Raw genomic sequence first — 13230 nt, 5'->3', positions numbered from 1 at the left:
CTGCAGAAGTCATAAATGTCAGGGCCAGTTGTAGGTCATTTCCTTCAGTGCCACTGTAACTTTGGTCACTAAACAAATGGCTGTAACTTACTTGAGGCCTACCTGCAATCAAAGCCCACCTGTTTTCTTATACAGATAGTTATATTTTACTTCTGCATAGATGCCAGTGGTTTTCAGGAATGCCAAAACTAGACAACTAGTTCATCTCAAGTAGATTCCCTCAGTAAAAAAGATGTGGAGACTCTAGAAAGAGTGCAGAGAAGAGCAACAAAAATGATTAGAGGACTGGAGGCTACAACATATGAAGAACGGTTGCAGGAACTGGGTATGTCTAGTTTAATAGAAAGAAGGACTAGGGGAGAAATGATAGCAGTCTTCCGATATCTAGGGGCTGCCACAAAGAAGAGGGAGTCAAGCTATTCTCCAAGGCACCTGAGGGTAGAACAAGAAGCAATGGGTGGAAACTAATCAAGGAGAGAAGCAACTTAGAACTGAGGAGAAACTTCCTGACAGTTAGAACAATTAATCAGTGGAACAGTTTGCCTCCAGAAGTTGTGAATGCCCCAACACTTCTTGCCTCCAGAAGTTGTGAATGCAACTTGTGAACCTGGGATTAAGGAGAAAATTCCTAACAGTTAGAACAATTAATCAGTGGAACAGCTTGCCTCCAGAAGTTGTGAATGCCCCAACACTGGAAGTCTTTAAGAAGATGTTGGATAGTCATTTGTCTGAAACGGTATAGGGTTTCCTGCCTAGGCAGGGGGTTGGACTAGAAGACCTCCAAGGTCCCTTCCAACTCTGCTATTGTATTGTATTGTATTGTATCATGCACAGCGGTACAGGTAGTCCTCTACTTACCACCACAATTGAGCCCGAAATTTACGTTCGTAAGCGAGACATTTGTGAAGTCAATTTTGCCCCATTTTATGACTTTTCTCACAACATTTGTTAAGTGAGTTATTGCAGTCCTAAAATTATTAACAGGGCTTAAGGGAATCTGGCTTCCCCATTGACTTGGCTTGTCAGAAGGTCGCGAAAGGGGGATCGCATGATCCCGGGACACTGGAACGGTCATAAATGGGAGTCAGTTATCAAGCATCTAAATGTCTATCACATGACCATGGGGATGCTTGTAATGGTCATAAGTGTGAAAAATGGTCATAAGTCACTTTTTTGAATGCCGTTATCACTTTGAATGGTCAGCAAATGAACTGTTTTAAATCAAAGGTTACCTGTAATTAACTCTGTCCAGACAATTGTTCACAAGAACATCTAAACCCATCTAAACTAGAATGAAATGATAACCTTAACTAGTAAAAACAACTTGGATATAAATTGTAAATTGAGACTTGGGGAAAAAGATCTATAAATTTTATTAACAAATTTGTGTTTAGATCTTGTTATAAATGTGTAATTTATTTTGGGTCTGACGAAAGGAGATGTGATATAAATAGTAAATAATTTTTAACTAACTACAACAACAACAAGGAAATGTTAATGGATAATGTTTAATGATATATACATGTGTTGGTATTGGTAAAAGCAAATTGGATACAAGCTCTAAATAGTGAGATGGGTGGGAGGGAAAAGGGGGGGGGAATGCTTAGATATTTTATTAATTGATTTTTTTTCAGAATATGTTATAAAGGTGTAATGTTATTGGAGGTTTATTGAAATTGCTAATGAATGCCAGTAGGTGGTTCTGTCTTTAAACACAAATGATTTCAGATAAAACCACGTTTAAATAATTATAGTTAAATGAGAATTGTGGTACATTGATAGTAAAATACATAAAGATTTTTGATTTAAAATGTACAATTCAATATGAATGAAGTATAAGTAATGATTGTGGAAGAAACGCATGAAATTTATTTGTAACCAATCGACACACTTTCTACAAGATGTAATGAAGGATGACTCTTTTTTGTGTTTTTGTTTAAATAAAACAATAAAAAAAAATTCAAAAAAAAAGAACATCTAAAGCCAGTCAATTAAATCAGTGGTGGGATTCAAAAATTTTATATTGCAAAATTTTTATTGGTTTTTACAAATGTTTTAAGGAAAAGGGTAAATAGGTATAGAAAATTTTGACAGCTACATCATGCGGGAGGGAGAAATCCCCCCAAATCTCACAACTTTTACAAAAGAAAAAAAAACATCAAAATTTCAAAAAATGTTACTACCAGTTCTGTGGGCGTGCCTTGGTGGGCGTGGCATTGCTTGGTGGGTGTGGCAAGGGGAGGATACTGCAAAATCCCCATTTCCTCCCGATTAGCTGGGACTCGGGAGGCAGACAATAGATGTGGGCGGGGCCAGTCAGAGGTGGTATTTACCAGTTCTCCGAGCTACTCAAAATTTCCGCTACTGGTTCTCCAGAACTGTTAAGAACCTGCTCAAAACCACCTGTGAATTAAATCCATTGTGTCCACACTGTTGATTGAGCAAGAGAACGAAGAGCCGTTATAGATGACGTCTGTAACAGGGCTATTCCTAACACTGATTGGCTGCAGTGGCCAAAGGCCACTCCCTATTGGCTGCTTGACATCATGAAGTCTTACCTGGAATCTCTTGGTACAAGTGCTTATTAGAAACCAGATAAGAGCTTCAAAAACCCAGACAATTGCTAGATGGCAGTAAAGAGATACAATACAATACAATACAATACAATACAATACAATAGTAGAGTTGGAAGGGACCTTGGAGGTCTTCTAGTCCAACCCCCTGCCTAGGCAGGAAACCCTATACCGTTCCAGACAAATGGCTATCCAACATCTTCTTAAAGACATGGGGCATTCACAACTTCTGGAGGCAAGAAGTGTTGGGGCATTCACAACTTCTGGAGGCAAACTGTTCCACTGATTAATTGTTCTAACTGTCAGGAAGTTTCTCCTCAGTTCTAAGTTGCTTCTCTCCTTGATTAGTTTCCACCCATTGCTTCTTGTTCTACCCTCAGGTGCCTTGGAGAATAGTTTGACTCCCTCTTCTTTGTGGCAACCCCTGAGATATTGGAAGACTGCTATCATGTCTCCCCTAGTCCTTCTTTCTCTTAAGCTAGACATACCTAGTTCCTGCAACCGTTCTTCATATGTTTTAGTCTCCAGTCCCCTAATCATCTTTGTTGCTCTTCTCTGCACTCTTTCTAGAGTCTCCACATCTTTTTTACATCGTGGCGACCAGAACTGAGTGCAGTATTCCAAGTGTGGCCTTACCAAGGCATTATAAAGACATTATAAAGGGTATTAACCCTTCACGTGATCTTGATTCTCTCCCTCTGTTGATGCAGCCTAGAACTGTGTTGGCTTTTTTGGCAGCTGCTGCACACTGCTGGCTCATATTTAAATGGTTGTCCATTTAAATATGGATCTGGAAGAGTGTTTTTTGCACAAAAGTGGAAAAAATAAGGAGACTTCCTCGGAACAAGGCATAATAAATAAGATACTGACGTGCACAGAAATGGACAGACTGACTCTAGAGGTCAAAGACAAGAGCGAGACAGAATATCACGAAATCTGGGACAAATGGTACCGATGGTTAGAAATGAGGTGGGGGGGGAAGGGGGGAAGGTCACGACAGAAAAAGGCAGACAAGTTAAGACTCGGAAAATATGGTATTAAGATTGTGTGATAGGTAGGAATCGGATATGTATTTGTATGGTTAATAATCAGATAAAAGAAGGGTTTAATGGACAGGTAATCTGACTGAGTACATATACCAATGTAATGGATATAAAATGTAATTGTCGTAAGATCTAAAAACTATATGGAAATGTTTATACCAGAAATGGCACACAATGTCCAATGTTTTTAATGTTTATCTAATAAAAAAAACTTTAAACAAGAGGTCTGGAAAACTCATAATTCTTGCCATCAGTTTTGATTACATAGATTTTGGAAGACTACAGAATTAAGGGTAGGTTCCTCCTAGAAGCGGAGGACTTTTATTTCCAGAATTGTAGTTCTTTGCTCAGTATGTGGGATTGTGGGCCATCACAACCAGCGAGAAGGAACATAGAAATAATAGAACTGGAAGGGATCATGGAGAGGTTTAATTGCTCTCAACATTAGGAACTTTGTCCTAAGTTGCTTCTCTCCTTGGCTAATATCCATCCATTGTCTCTTGTCTTGCCTTCTGGTGCTTTGGAAAATAGTTTGATCCCCTCATTTTTGTAGGAGCTCCTCAAATATTGGAACACTGCTATCAGGTCTCCCCTAGTCTTTCTTTTCATTAGATTAGACATACCCAATTCCAGTCAGTCACCCCTGAGTCCTCTTTAGAAGGCCAGATCCTGAAGAGGAAACTCAAGTACTTTGGCCACCTAATGAGAAGGAAGAAAGACTCCCTGGAGAAGAGCCTCATGCTGGGAAAGATGGAGGGTGAAAGAAGAAGGGGACGACAGAGAATGAGGTGGCTGGATGGAGTCACTGAAGCAATAGGCATGAGCTTAAATGGACTCCAGAGGATGGTAGAGGACAGGAAGGCTTGGAGGAACATTGTCCATGGGCTCACAATGGGTTGGACACAACTTTGCAAAGACAAGGAACAATGGATGGAAATTGACCAAAGAGAGATTCAACCTAGAAATAAGGAGGAACTTTCTGACAGTGAGAACAATCAACCCATGGAACAGAAGTTGCCTTTGGAAGTTGTGGGGGCTTCATCACTTGAGACTTTCAAGAAGAGATTGGACTGCCATTTGTCAGAAATGGAGTAGGGTCTCCTGCTTGAGCAAGAGGGGGAGATTGCACTAGAGACCTAAAAGGTCCCTTCCAACTCTGTTAATCTGTTCTTCATATGTTTTAGCCACCTTTGTTGCTCTTCACTGCCCTCTTTCCAGAGTCTCAATCTTTTTTTGACCTAGCTACCTGCGGGATCGCATCCTGCCCCATACATCCCTACGACCAATTCGCTCTCACAGAGAGGGACTTCTCCGGGTGCCGTCCACTAAGCAGTGCCAAAGGGTGGCGCCCAGGAGCAGGGCCTTCTCTGTGATGGGCCCAGCCCTCTGGAATGACCTCCCCCTCGACATTAGGATTACCACCGACCTCCGCTCCTTCCGTTCAAAACTCAAGACCCACCTTTTTCAACTCGCTGGTCTGGCTCAACCATAGTTCCATTTTAATCCTCCTGGCAATCTTTTAAACTTGTAATTTTATATTGGGGTATTTTAATTCTTAATCTTATTATTTATATTTCTATGTACTGTAATGATTGTTGTGTGATTTTTATACCTCCTCCGTGTAATGTTTAATTGTATAATATGTGCTTTTTTATTTATTGTACGCCGCCCCGAGTCCCTTCGTGGAGAGGGAGCGGCTAGCAAATCTAATAAATCTAATCTAAATCTAATCTTTTTTTTTATATTGTGGTGAGCAGAATTGGATGCAGTATTGATCTTGATTCTATCCCTCTATTCATGGAAATGTGTGTGGTCAGGGGGGATGGTGTATTGTCGGAAGAATGCCAGTGTCTGACACCTCACTGAGCTGTCATGGGATAAAATGCATAGGTACACTATAGGTGGTACCTTGCTCAATAGTAGTAACTGTGAAACGGATCTTGGAGTCCTAGTGGACAATCATTTAAATATGAGCCAGCCGTGTGCTGCAGATGCCAAAAAAGCCAACACAGTTCTAGGCTGCATCAACAGAGGGATAGAATCAAGATCACGTGAAATGTTAATACCACTTTATAATGCCTTGGTAAGGCCACACTTGGAATACTGCATCCAGTTTTGGTCGCCATGATGTAGAAAAGATGTGGAGACTCGAGAAAGAGTGCAGAGAAGAGCAATGAAGATGAAGACTAAAACATATGAAGAAAGGTTGCAGGAATTGGGTATGTCTAGTTTAATGAAAAGAAGGACTAGGGGAGACATGATAGCAGTCTTCCAATATCTCAGGGGTTGCCACAAAGAAGAGGGAGTCAAACTATTCTCCAGGGCACCTGAGGGCAGAACAAGAAACAACAGATGGAAACTAATCCAGGAGAGAAGCAACTTAGAACTGAGGAGAAATTTCCTGACACTGAGAACAATTAATCAGTGGAACAGAAGTTGCCTCCAGAAGTTGTGAATGCCCCAACACTGGAAGTCTTTAAGAAGATGTTGGATAGCCATTTATCTGAAACGGTATAGGGTTTCCTGCCTAGGCAGGGGATTGGACTAATAGACCTCTAAGGTCCCTTCCAACTCTGCTATTGTATTATTGTATAAAATAGTGTGACTCGAAGACAATGTATGTCACTAAGCTCCTTGAAAGTGGGAGATAACAGTTACAAAGAAATAACAATTGCAAACCAAGTTGTTCCTTCTGATTTCTGCATTGTTTGGGTTGTAAAATTCTGTAATTCTCGGAGTATGAGACACACCTTTTTCCCTCCAAAAGGAGGGTGAAAATTTGGGTGTGTCTTATACACCGAATGTAGCCCCACCCACATCCACCAGAGGCCAAAAACGCGAGGCATGGAGGCAGGGATGGTCTGTGGCAATCCCTGCTGCGTGGAACAGCTGATTGGTGGTATTCCGGCAGACAGATCTGCCCACCAATCAGCTGTGCTGAATCCGGCTGCAATAAGTGCTGAAGGCGACCTGGCTGGTCAGAGTTTGCACCAGCAGTCGCATTCAGAAAGCACACACAAGTAACTGATTCAGCAGGATTCAAAATAATCATAATATACAATACAATACCAAAAGCAGGTTTTCCAAGGTGGCAGTAAATGCAAGCAAAACACAAGCAATTTCACTTTTAGTTCTCGGCTAAGCCAGGTTCCTTCCTTGTTGCTCACACAGCAAATACTGTTTCATGGTCCAAATAGTCCTCATTGGCTGACCTTGTTACCATGTGTCAGCTGAATACCATGGATGCTGGTACGCAGAGGCAGAATTTTTGTTCTTCTTATTTTCCTCCCCCAAAACTAAGGTGCATCTTATACTCCAGAGCATCTTATACTCCAAAAAATACGGTAAGTGTAGAGCAGGAAATAGCCCCTCTCATTCTCTTGCATCCTACACTGAAAACCCCAAATGTCCAATCTTTCCATAGAAAAGCCACTTTCACCTTAACTGACCTCCTCTGAACCTTCTCCAGCTCCACACTCTCCTTTTGGAGGTACAGACATACTAGCACACATAATACAGACTTGATTTATGACCATAAATGGAGTCTACCCATCACATTTGCAAGTCACGATATAAAAATCATCAATAGCAATAGCACTGACACTAATTCATAGTGCTTTACAGCTCTCGCTAAATGATTCACAAAGTCAACGTATTGCCCCCCCCAACAATGTATTGCCCCTAACCATCTGGGTCCTCATTTTACCGACCTTGGAAGGATGGAAGGCTGAATCAACCTTGAGCCTGTCAGGATTGAACTCCTGGCAGTGGGCAGAGTTCGCCTGCAATACTACATTCTAACCTGTGCACCACCAGGGTCTCCATTAACTGAATGTTATGGTCCTTAAGCAAACCAACAGTTCAGCAGGGGATAGTTTTTGCTGAAAACTCAAAGTGAATGCTGGTTTTACGTGCTCACGTGAACATGGGACACTGCAAACAGCGGTAAGTGTGGTCATGCTACTGAGTTCAGTCACGAGACTGGGGGATGGGGGAGAGGGTGAGTACAGCAACTGCCAGAACCTCAGGTTCATCATAACAGAGTAGAATAGGGTAGGGTTGGGTAGGATGGAGTGGAGTGGAGTGGAATGGAAAGGGGAAAAAGAAAAGAAATAGAATAGGAGTAGAGTAGAATAGAATAGAATAGAATAGAATAGAATAGAATAGAATAGAATAGAATAGAATAGAATAGAATAGAATAGAATGTAGAGTAGAGTAGGGAGTGAAGTGGAGTAAAGTAGAGAGTGGAGTGGACTGGAGTGGTGGAGTGAGTGGTGGAGTCGAGTCGAGTCGAGAGTGTGGTGGAGTGGAGTGGGATAGGGTAGGGTAGGGTAGAGTAAAGTAGAGTAGGGAGTGGAGTGGTGGAATGGAGTGGGGTAGGGTAGAGTAGAGTAGGGAGTGAAGTGGTGTAGAGTAGAGAGTGGAGTGGTGGAGTGGAGTGGGGTAGGGTAGAGGAGGGTAGGATAGGGTAGAGTAAAGTAGAGAGTGGATTGGGGGAGTGGGGTAGGGTAGGGTAGAGTAAAGTAGAGTAAGGAGTGGAGTAGAGTAAAGTAGAGAGTGGAGTGGAGTGGTGGAGTGGGGTAGGGTAGAGTAGAGTAGAGATTGAAGTGGAGTAGAGTAGAGAGTGGGGTGGAGTAGGGTAGGGTGGGGTAGAGTAGAGTAGAGTAAGGAGTGGAGTGGAGTGAAGGGATGGCGTGGAGTGGTGGAGTGTAGTGGGGTAGGGTAGAGTAGAGTAGGGAGTGAAGTAGAGTAGAGAAGAGAGTAGAGAGTGGAGTGGTGGAGTGTAGTGGGGTAGGATAGGGTAGGGTGGGGTAGGGTAGGGTAAGGTAGGTAGGTAGGGTAGGGTAGTGAGTGGAGTGGAGGGGTGGAGTGGAGTGGTGGAGTGGAGTGGGGTAGGGTAGGGTAGGGTAGGGTAGAGTAGAGTAGAGTAGAGTAGAGTAGAGTAGAGTAGAGTAGAGTAGAGTAGAGTAGAGTAGGGAGTGGAATGGAATGGAATGGAATTTTCACTACCGGTTTGGGCGAACCAGTCCGAACTGACTGAATACCACCTCTGGTCATAAGTGTGAAAAACAGTCATCAGTTGCTTTTTTCAGTGCCGTTGCAGCTTTGAACGGTCACTAAATGAACTGTTGTAACTCAAGGACTACCTGCAATGTGCTCCAGCACCTGCCACTTGTAAAACAGTTAACTATGTCTGAGCTCCTTTGCAAACAGGAGGTGTTTAGTTTTGACTTACCTGGCATTTTGCTGGGCGGAGATGAGCTGGGTTGAGTGTGGTGAGGTGACCCATGGGACAGCAAGAGGTTCATGGTGTGAGGCTGACCTGTGCTGTAGGCATCCATGGCGAGCTTTTGCCGAAAAGCTTCTTCTTTCCTCCGGTTTGCAAACCAGTTGTAGACGCGGACTTCCGTGACCAGATTTGAACCCAAGCCGTGTGCTTTAGAGGGCGACACACCCCGCTGGAGGCATTCTGCCCTAGAGGAGAAAATTAAGAAAATTCCTAGATAGAAAAAGGTTTGTTTGGACCCCGATGTTGGACTAACACAGGAGAGAGAATCAGCTAAGAAGATTACCAGGCTAAAAAAATTAGTCAGGCTAACTCAGGGATCGGCAAGCTAAAATACTCAAAGAGCCACAAAGGTCCAAACCGCAAGCCCCATTCAATTCTGGAGCCAACCAGAAGTCCTGTTTCCCCACCATAGAGTCTCCTCCTAGTGCAGCATCCTTTTTCCTCTACCTGTCCTAACCGAAAGCCCTATCAATTGTGGAGCTGATCAGAAAACCCGCCCCTTGCCATAGAGTCTCCTGCTGGCACGCCCTGCTTACCCCCACCCCCCCAAAAAAACGGAAGCTCCTCTCAAAACTGTGGTGCCAACTGGCAACAGGGAGCCGCAGCCGAGGGATGAAAGAGCCACAGACGGCTCCAGAGCTGCAGGTGGCTGATTCCTGGTCTAGCTCAATATTGTTATTCTGATTTGAAGCAACTCTCTTATGATTTTTGGCCAAAAAAGAAAAGCCTGAAAAAGAAATATAGGCATTGAATTAGGAATTATGTGGATGCAAAGATACGCTTTACCCCTAAGGTCCTGTCCTCACATCACCAGGGCTGCAATAACGGAATTCTGTAACCCTTTTTACATACTGGGTCTTCATGGTACTGGTTTTCGTCTCATCCTCAGTTCATAGCTGAAGCAGATGGGCTAACATTTATTTTATTTAAATATGGGAGCCGTGGTACCTCATTAAAGCACAGCGCTCAAGATTTATTCTATTTATTTATTTATTTTTATCCAAGCTTTATTATTTTTTACTAACCGAAGGATGGCGAACATGTCTAAAACGCTTTGCTTTGTCTATTTTCAACACAACAACAATCCTGCGAGGTTGGTTGGGCTGAGAGAGGGACTGGCCCTAAGTCACCTAGCTTGCTTTCATGCCTACGGCGGGACTAGAACTCGCCATCTCCTGGTGATTTACAAGGGTTATTTGTAAAAAGTAATTTATGATCAGCCCTGGCACTTACAACTATGAGTAAGTGCTAGGTTTTTGGCAAAACTGACAAAAAAAAAGCACTCTTGTGAACGCGAGATCGTGCAAACAATCATAAATGTGGATGTTTTCCCAAGTGCCCAAAATTCAGTCCCCTGACCATGGAAGGGGCCCAATTGAAAGAGGAGAGGAGAGAGAAGGGGGGGGGAGAGAAGACAGAAGAGAGGAGAGAGAGAGAGAGAAAGGAGAGAGAGAGAGCAGAGAGAGAAGAGAGAAGAGAGAGAGAGAAGAGAACGAGAGAGAGGAGACAGAGATGAGACAGAAAGAGGAGAGAAGAGAGAGAGGAGAGAGAAAGGAGAGAGAAGAGAGAAAGAGGAAAGAAGAGAGAAGAGAGAAAGGAGAGAGAAGACAATGAGAGAAGAAAGAGAGGAGAGAGAAAGAGGAGAGAGACAGAAGAGAGAGAGAGAAGAAAGAAAGAGAAGACAGAAGAGAGAAACAGGTGAGAAGAAAGAGAGAAGAAAAAAGAGGAGAGAAGAGAGAGAGAGGAGAGAGAGGGGAGAGAGGAGAGAGAGAAGAGAGAAAGGAGAGAGAAGACAATGAGAGAAGAAAGAGAGGAGAGAGAAAGAGGAGAGAGACAGAAGAGAGAAAGAGAGAGAAGAAAGAAAGAGAAGACAGAAGAGAGAAACAGGTGAGAAGAAAGAGAGAAGAAAAAAGAGAAGAAAGAGGAGAGAAGAGAGAGAGAGGAGAGAGAGGGGAGAGAGGAGAGAGAGGAGAGAGAAAGGAGAGAAGAGAGAAAGAGGAAAGAAGAAAGAAAGGAGAGAGAAGAGAAAGAGGAGAGAGAGGAGAAAGGAGAGAGAAGAGAAAAAGAGGAGAGAGACAGAAGAGAGAAAGAGAGAGAAGAGAAGACAGAAGAGAGAAAGAGAGAGAGGAGAGAAGAGAGAAAGGAGAGAGACAGAAGAAAGAGAGAGAGAGAAGAGAGAAAGAGGAGAGACGAAAGAGAGAGATTAGAGAAAAAGGAGAGAGAGAGAGAAAGAGAGAGAGAAAGAGAGAGAGAGAGATTTGTTTGCTTAGTTAGATGGTGAGGATAGCAGGTTCTTTTTCCCTTGACCCAGAACATGCAGCCCCTTCACACAATAGGGATGTCGGTTTGGAACAACAAAAGCCACACTCTCTGCCAACAAGCTGTGGGTTCATTTGATGCAGCAGCAGAAGAGAAAACATCGTTTTTGTCCAGGGCGTTTACCTGTTGCATTCCTCTACCAAGGCTTCCCTCTCTTCCTTGCTGGGGTTCTTTTGCCGGTCGTAGGCCTGGTACAAGATCTGCTGGGAAGCAGGGCCCCACTTAAAGCGGTTGCGCCTCATCTTCTTGCTGGGTGTTTCGGCACAAGAGTCGTCTATCTGGCCCACACCCTGGCTTTGCTGGTTAAATTCTGGAAAGAGAAACAGCAGCTGATCTTGACTGCCTTTTTCTGTCATATTTCCAGAACCCTGGACTGTCTGGTTGAATTCTGAAAGAGAAAGGAGTAGATTTTTGATTGGGCCGGGCCAGTAGGGTTGTGTAGCACACACACCTGTAGGAAGAGATTCAGTTGACTTTAAGGAATGTCTCAGGGCACGAGAACAGGGTTTCTTTTGCCTGCATGGCTGGTTCAACCCTCCGCTAAGCCAGAGATTCCCCAATGCCTGGTTGTGGCTCACTGCTGGGCCGTGGCCTATTAGGAACCAGGTGTTCTGACGTAGACTTCCCCAGCAGCACGAAGCCGAGTCCTCGTCCCAATAAACCCTTTTATTTAATTGACAGTGAATTCCTCTCCAGCAAAGTCTTGCCTCTCCCACCGTCTTTCAAGATAGTTCACAATTCCCGACCTTTATCAGGCTTGGAGAGTGGCCAGGCCGATAGCTTTTAGATGCTGCAATACTTGGCACGAATGCAGGAATGAACTAATTGTCTCCTGCAAACTCCACTCCCATTTCGCTCCTCTTTTATTTCCTCTGGGAGGGGCCATTCACCATCCACCTTTGGCCTTACTCCCAAGTCAACCCTTGTTCCTTAGCTGTTCCCTTCGTCTGGCAGCTCTGCGCATGCGCACACTGGGAACAGGCTCCAGCTGTTCTTCTGCCCCACTGATGTCTGACTCCAAAGGCAGCTGATAACTGTCAGACGGCCCTGGCCCCATCTCTGCCTCCGACACAGAGCCCTCATCAGAGCCTTCCCCAGACTCCAGGACTGGCCCATCTTCCTCCCCAACCTCCTCACTGTCTGAATCTGCTGCCAGCTCCACTGGCCGCGGGTGGGCACAACACCGGGCTGCACAAGGAGCAGGCCAGTGCGCACATGTGAGGCTCGACTTGCATGAGCAGTGCGCTGGCACGTGTGTGCACGTTATGTGCGGCTCAACTTGCGCACGTCAAGCTACATGTGCATGGCGGCTTACCACTCGTGCGGCCTAGTCCTACCCAGCTGGGATTATCTCCATTCCAATGGAATCTCCATTCCCTCCCCACTCTGGGGTCAGCCAGAGATGGTATTTCCCGGTTCTCCAAACGCCTCAAAATTTCCGCTACCGGTTCTGCAGAACCGGTCAGAACCTGCTGCGTTTCACCCCTGGCCCCAATTTTGATCCCATGACCATGGGGATACTTCAAGGACAGAGTGAGAGGCAAGTATGCAAGGACCAGTTGGAAGTTGCTTTTTTTCAGTGCTGTTAAAACTTTGGTCACTACATGAATCGTTGTTAAGTCGAGGACTCCCTGCCCTGCTTTACAGTTAAAAACTCTTAGAATGGCATCTTAGAAAACAAAGCAGCGATTAAAGAATCTGCAATGTTTTTTTAACGTTTGAGAGAAAGGAAAATCCATACTAAAGCAAACCAATTAAAAACCACATAACACAGGTTAATAAACTTCCGCTGACTGAATAATAAAGGGGCTTTATCAGGCATTGGAGTATGTCAGATTTGAGCAAGGTCCTTTATAGCAGGGGTCCCCAACCTTGGCAACTTTCAGACCTGTGGACTTCAACTCCCAGAATTCCTCAGCCAGCTACTCCCAGAATTCTGGGAGTTGAAGTCCACAAGTCTGAAAGTTGCCAAGATTGGAAGCCCCTGCTTTATAAGGAGTGAGAA

At 44.2% G+C, this 13230-nt stretch overlaps 1 protein-coding gene across 3 annotated transcripts in view; it reads right to left on the bottom strand.

Moving 5' to 3' along the window:
• The window catches only part of HNF1B (HNF1 homeobox B), a 108276-nt gene that overhangs the window by 50694 nt on the left and 44352 nt on the right, over positions 1-13230 (bottom strand). For 2 of the 3 annotated variants that reach the window (XR_014174736.1, XM_081945439.1), the window contains exons 3-4: positions 11349-11613; positions 8853-9091 (exon numbers count right to left, since the gene is read on the bottom strand). Coding sequence is in view for 2 of the 3 variants with exons in the window: in XM_081945439.1 (XP_081801565.1) it covers positions 8853-9091; positions 11349-11613 (504 nt within the window). In the remaining variant the exon portion in view is untranslated. The remainder of the gene's footprint in view (positions 1-8852; positions 9092-11348; positions 11614-13230) is intronic. The other variant, XM_081945440.1, reaches the window with a different exon arrangement.

This window comes from Natrix helvetica (assembly GCF_964273705.1).
Source record: "Natrix helvetica genome assembly, chromosome: 2".
Lineage (NCBI taxonomy): Eukaryota > Metazoa > Chordata > Lepidosauria > Squamata > Natricidae > Natrix > Natrix helvetica.
This window is presented reverse-complemented; position numbering and strand designations above follow the sequence as displayed.